We start from the raw sequence: 5000 nt of genomic DNA on the forward strand, positions 1-5000 counted from the left end.
TCACTCCTTCAGCACATAGTCTCACTCCTTCAGCACATAGTCTCACTCCTTCTCACTCCTTCAGCACATAGTCTCACTCCTTCAGCGCATAGTCTCACTCCTTAGTCTCACTCCTTGACTGCATAGTCTCACTCCTTCAGAGCATAGTCTCACTCCTTCAGAGCATAGTCTCACTCCTTCACCCCTTCCGTGCATAGTCTCACTCCTTCAGTGCATAGTCTCACTCCTTCACTCCTTCAGCACATAGTCTCACTCCTTCAGCACATAGTCTCACTCCTTAGTCTCACTCCTTGACTGCATAGTCTCACTCCTTCAGAGCATAGTCTCACTCCTTCAGCGCATAGTCTCACTCCTTAGTCTCACTCCTTCAGCGCATAGTCTCACTCCTTCTCACTCCTTCGGCACATAGTCTCACTCCTTCTCACTCCTTCGGCACATAGTCTCACTCCTTCAGCACATAGTCTCACTCCTTCAGAGCATAGTCTCACTCCTTCAGCACATAGTCTCACTCCTTCAGAGCATAGTCTCACTCCTTCAGTGCATAGTCTCACTCCTTCACCCCTTCAGTGCATAGTCTCACTCCTTCAGCACATAGTCTCACTCCTTCAGCACATAGTCTCACTCCTTAGTCTCACTCCTTCACCCCTTCAGTGCATAGTCTCACTCCTTCAGCACATAGTCTCACTCCTTCAGCACATAGTCTCACTCCTTCAGCACATAGTCTCACTCCTTAGTCTCACTCCTTGACTGCATAGTCTCACTCCTTCACCCCTTCAGTGCATAGTCTCACTCCTTCAGCGCATAGTCTCACTCCTTCTAGTCTCACTCCTTCAGCACATAGTCACACTCTGTCTCCTCCTGCTACTTATTCAAGGACAATGATGGGCACCCACACACACACACACACACACACACGCACGCACGCACACACGAACGCACGCACACACACCCACACACATGCATACACACACAGACACACACGCACACACACACACCCACACACATGCATACACACACACACACACACACACACACACACACGCACACACACACGAACGCACGCACGCACACACGAACGCACGCACACACACCCACACACATGCATACACACACACACACACACACACACACACACACACACTCACACACATGCATACATATCCACGCCCTTGTCAACCAAGTAGTCTCGCTCTAAAACTAAGACTAAATCTCCTCACATCATTTCTTCTCCTTTAGCTGTCCTCCTAAGTTTGAATGTCTCTAAACCTTCAGCTCTTTTAGATGAGTCTCCCCCATCTGCTCTCCTTTAGCTGGTCTCTAAACCTTCAGCTCTTCTAGATGAGTCTCCCCCATCTGCTCTCCTTTAGCTGGTCTCTAAACCTTCAGCTCTTTTAGATGAGTCTCCCCCCATCTGCTCTCCTCCCGCTCCAGGGATCCATCCATCTCCCATCCTGACCAATCAGAGGCATTTCTCTCCTGTCATTTTCCACAGATGACGCTGGCCACCCCCCCGTCCTCCCGCGGCCCCTCCCACCAGAAGGTGTGCCACTCCCAGACTCAGACGGACGTGCTGAAGCCGCTGCTGGGCGGGGCGGGGTCCGGGGTCCACTCGGTGGCCCAGCGGCGGCGCCGACGCATCCTCTCCAAGGACGGGCGCAGCAACGTGCGCATGGAGCACGTGAGCGGGCGGGGCGCTCTCTACCTCAAGGACCCCTGGACCACCTTCGTGGACATGCAGTGGCGCTACAAGCTCATCCTCTTCCTCGCCACCTTCGTCGGCACCTGGTTCATCTTCGGCCTGCTCTGGTACCTGCTGGCCTTCCTGCATGGAGACCTGCTAGGTGAGACTCCTGTGGGTGTAGAGTAATCTGTTACATATTGGGCCTTTAACTCCTGTGGGTGTAGAGTAATCTGTTACATATTGGGCCTTTAACTCCTGTGGGTGTAGAGTAATCTGTTACATATTGGGCCTTTAACTCCTGTGGGTGTAGAGTAATCTGTTACATATTGGGCCTTTAACTCCTGTGGGTGTAGAGTAATCTGTTACATATTGGGCCTTTAACTCCTGTGGGTGTAGAGTAATCTGTTACATATTGGGCCTTTAACTCCTGTGGGTGTAGAGTAATCTGTTACATATTGGGCCTTTAACTCCTGTGGTTGTAGAGTAATCTGTTACATATTGGGCCTTTAACTCCTGTGGGTGTAGAGTAATCTGTTACATATTGGGCCTTTAACTCCTGTGGGTGTAGAGTAATCTGTTACATATTGGGCCTTTAACTCCTGTGGGTGTAGAGTAATCTGTTACATATTGGGCCTTTAACTCCTGTGGTTGTAGAGTAATCTGTTACATATTGGGCCTTTAACTCCTGTGGTTGTAGAGTAATCTGTTACATATTGGGCCTTTAACTCCTGTGGGTGTAGAGTACTCTGTTACATATCGGGTCTTTAACTCCTGTGGTTGTAGAGTAATCTGTTACATATTGGGCCTTTAACTCCTGTGGGTGTAGAGTAATCTGTTACATATTGGGCCTTTAACTCCTGTGGGTGTAGAGTAATCTGTTACATATTGGTCCTTTAACTCCTGTGGGTGTAGAGTAATCTGTTACATATCGGTCCTTTAACTCCTGTGGGTGTAGAGTAATCTGTTACATATCGGGCCTTTAACTCCTGTGGGTGTAGAGTACTCTGTTACATATTGGGCCTTTAACTCCTGTGGGTGTAGAGTAATCTGTTACATATCGGGCCTTTAACTCCTGTGGTTGTAGAGTAATCTGTTACATATTGGGCCTTTAACTCCTGTGGGTGTAGAGTACTCTGTTACATATTGGTCCTTTAACTCCTGTGGTTGTAGAGTACTCTGTTACATATTGGGCCTTTAACTCCTGTGGTTGTAGAGTAATCTGTTACATATCGGTCCTTTAACTCCTGTGGGTGTAGAGTACTCTGTTACATATTGGGCCTTTAACTCCTGTGGGTGTAGAGTAATCTGTTACATATTGGGCCTTTAACTCCTGTGGGTGTAGAGTAATCTGTTACATATCGGTCCTTTAACTCCTGTGGGTGTAGAGTAATCTGTTACATATTGGGCCTTTAACTCCTGTGGGTGTAGAGTAATCTGTTACATATTGGGCCTTTAACTCCTGTGGGTGTAGAGTAATCTGTTACATATTGGTCCTTTAACTCCTGTGGGTGTAGAGTAATCTGTTACATATTGGGCCTTTAACTCCTGTGGGTGTAGAGTAATCTGTTACATATCGGTCCTTTAACTCCTGTGGGTGTAGAGTAATCTGTTACATATTGGGCCTTTAACTCCTGTGGGTGTAGAGTAATCTGTTACATATTGGGCCTTTAACTCCTGTGGGTGTAGAGTAGGGCTGTCAAAATTGCTCAAAAATGACGTTCAAATATTCCCTTTAAAAAAACACATATATTCGAACATATTCGAATATCTGGTTGCGCATTAGGCACGTCAATAACAGGACAAATGAATACAACGAGACATAACTACTTGTATAGGTAATCTATTTAAGTTTAAACATATTTACCAACATATTACCTACACAAAAATAAGTAAATGAACTAATGGCCGAGACCGCAGACGTGGGCCTCTCGCTCGCACACGCTCGCTCTCTCTCTCTCTCTCTCTCCCTCTCTCTCTCTCTCTCCCTCTCTCTCTCTCTCCCTCCTGCATCGTCGCGCTCTCTGCGCATAGCGGTTTGAATGAACGACAACAATAAACAAATGCTGAGTGCTGATCAAGAGTTTTGTGCAAGAAATTTAAGGTCGCGATTCGCAAGTATGTCAGGCTTCATTCAGTGATTGAAACAAATATTATTAATATTAATTGAAGTTTTACAGTACAGAACCGACATTGAACGCTCCGAGCGAGCTGTACTGTGGTAAACATGGAACTTTTCCTTGGCATGAAACGGCAAATAATCAAACCAGTGCATGAAGCTGTTGTAGCCTATCTAGTCTATTTGATTCATGCAATATACAGTCAGTACAGTAGCGACTAGCCCACACTAGTAATGTTTCTGTTAACGTTAAATAAAATGAGGTACACACTGTTATACAATTCTACGATTCTATTGGTGACTAGGGATACGGTACCTCGGTTCCAGTGTTTCACAGAACTCCCTGAAGCCTATCCCATCCACCACACTGATCGGCCTCATGTCCTTGCATATGAATAAAATCAATGTTTGCGTGCAGGCCTCCTGTCGTGCCGCAGACAACGAACTTGTGGCGGACGGCGCAATATATTTATCCAGACGTGGCTGTTTCGCTGAAGTTCCACATATTATGCCATATTCACTTGGGTGCACATTTTGGAGATGTAGCCTCAAGTTGCTAGTTGTTGAATGGTAAGCTAACTTTAGCTTACATAGCTTACACACTACTTTAGCTGTAGGCTCAACAAGTTTACCATCAACTGACCAAAACCAGAAATATTTCCAGACATCACTCTTTAGATTTTTGGGGGTTACAATCACTTTCTCTGCTGCGGTCAAGCTGGGTTCTGCACTTTCGCCATCTTCCACGCAAGTCAACTGTAAACAGTGACGCTTTGCCAGACAGTGCGACTCCTGTGACCTGTCCCTGACCTCAGGCGCGCGCGCCCACTCGCAAAGCAGACAGTCGCGCCGCTGCTGCCGCTGTTTTTTTTTTTTTTTTCTTTTACAGGTTTTTTACAGGTTTTTAACATCAATATATATTCGAATTTAGAATATTCAGCCCTAGTGTAGAGTAATCTGTTACATATCGGTCCTTTAACTCCTGTGGGTAAAATAAAAGTGAAGTGAAAAAATTCACTTGTTATGCAGATGTGTGTGTGTGTGTACTTGGATACAACTCTCCCCTCCTTCTTGTGTGTGTAGAGTTCGAGCCTGCAGCCAACCACTCGGTGTGTGTGATGCAGTTGTGTGTGTGTGTGTGTGTGTTCACTAGGATAAAACTCTCCCCTCCCTCTTGTGTGTGTAGAGTTCGAGCCTGCAGCC

General features: G+C 46.4%; 1 protein-coding gene across 1 annotated transcript in view; it reads left to right on the forward strand.

Moving 5' to 3' along the window:
- The window catches only part of LOC105903815 (ATP-sensitive inward rectifier potassium channel 10-like), a 15371-nt gene that overhangs the window by 5715 nt on the left and 4656 nt on the right, over positions 1-5000 (forward strand). The window contains exon 3 of the mRNA XM_031563252.1: positions 1493-1841. Coding sequence (XP_031419112.1) covers positions 1493-1841 — 349 coding nt within the window. The remainder of the gene's footprint in view (positions 1-1492; positions 1842-5000) is intronic.

Source organism: Clupea harengus, chromosome 25 (genome assembly GCF_900700415.2).
Source record: "Clupea harengus chromosome 25, Ch_v2.0.2, whole genome shotgun sequence".
NCBI classification, from domain to species: Eukaryota; Metazoa; Chordata; class Actinopteri; order Clupeiformes; family Clupeidae; genus Clupea; species Clupea harengus.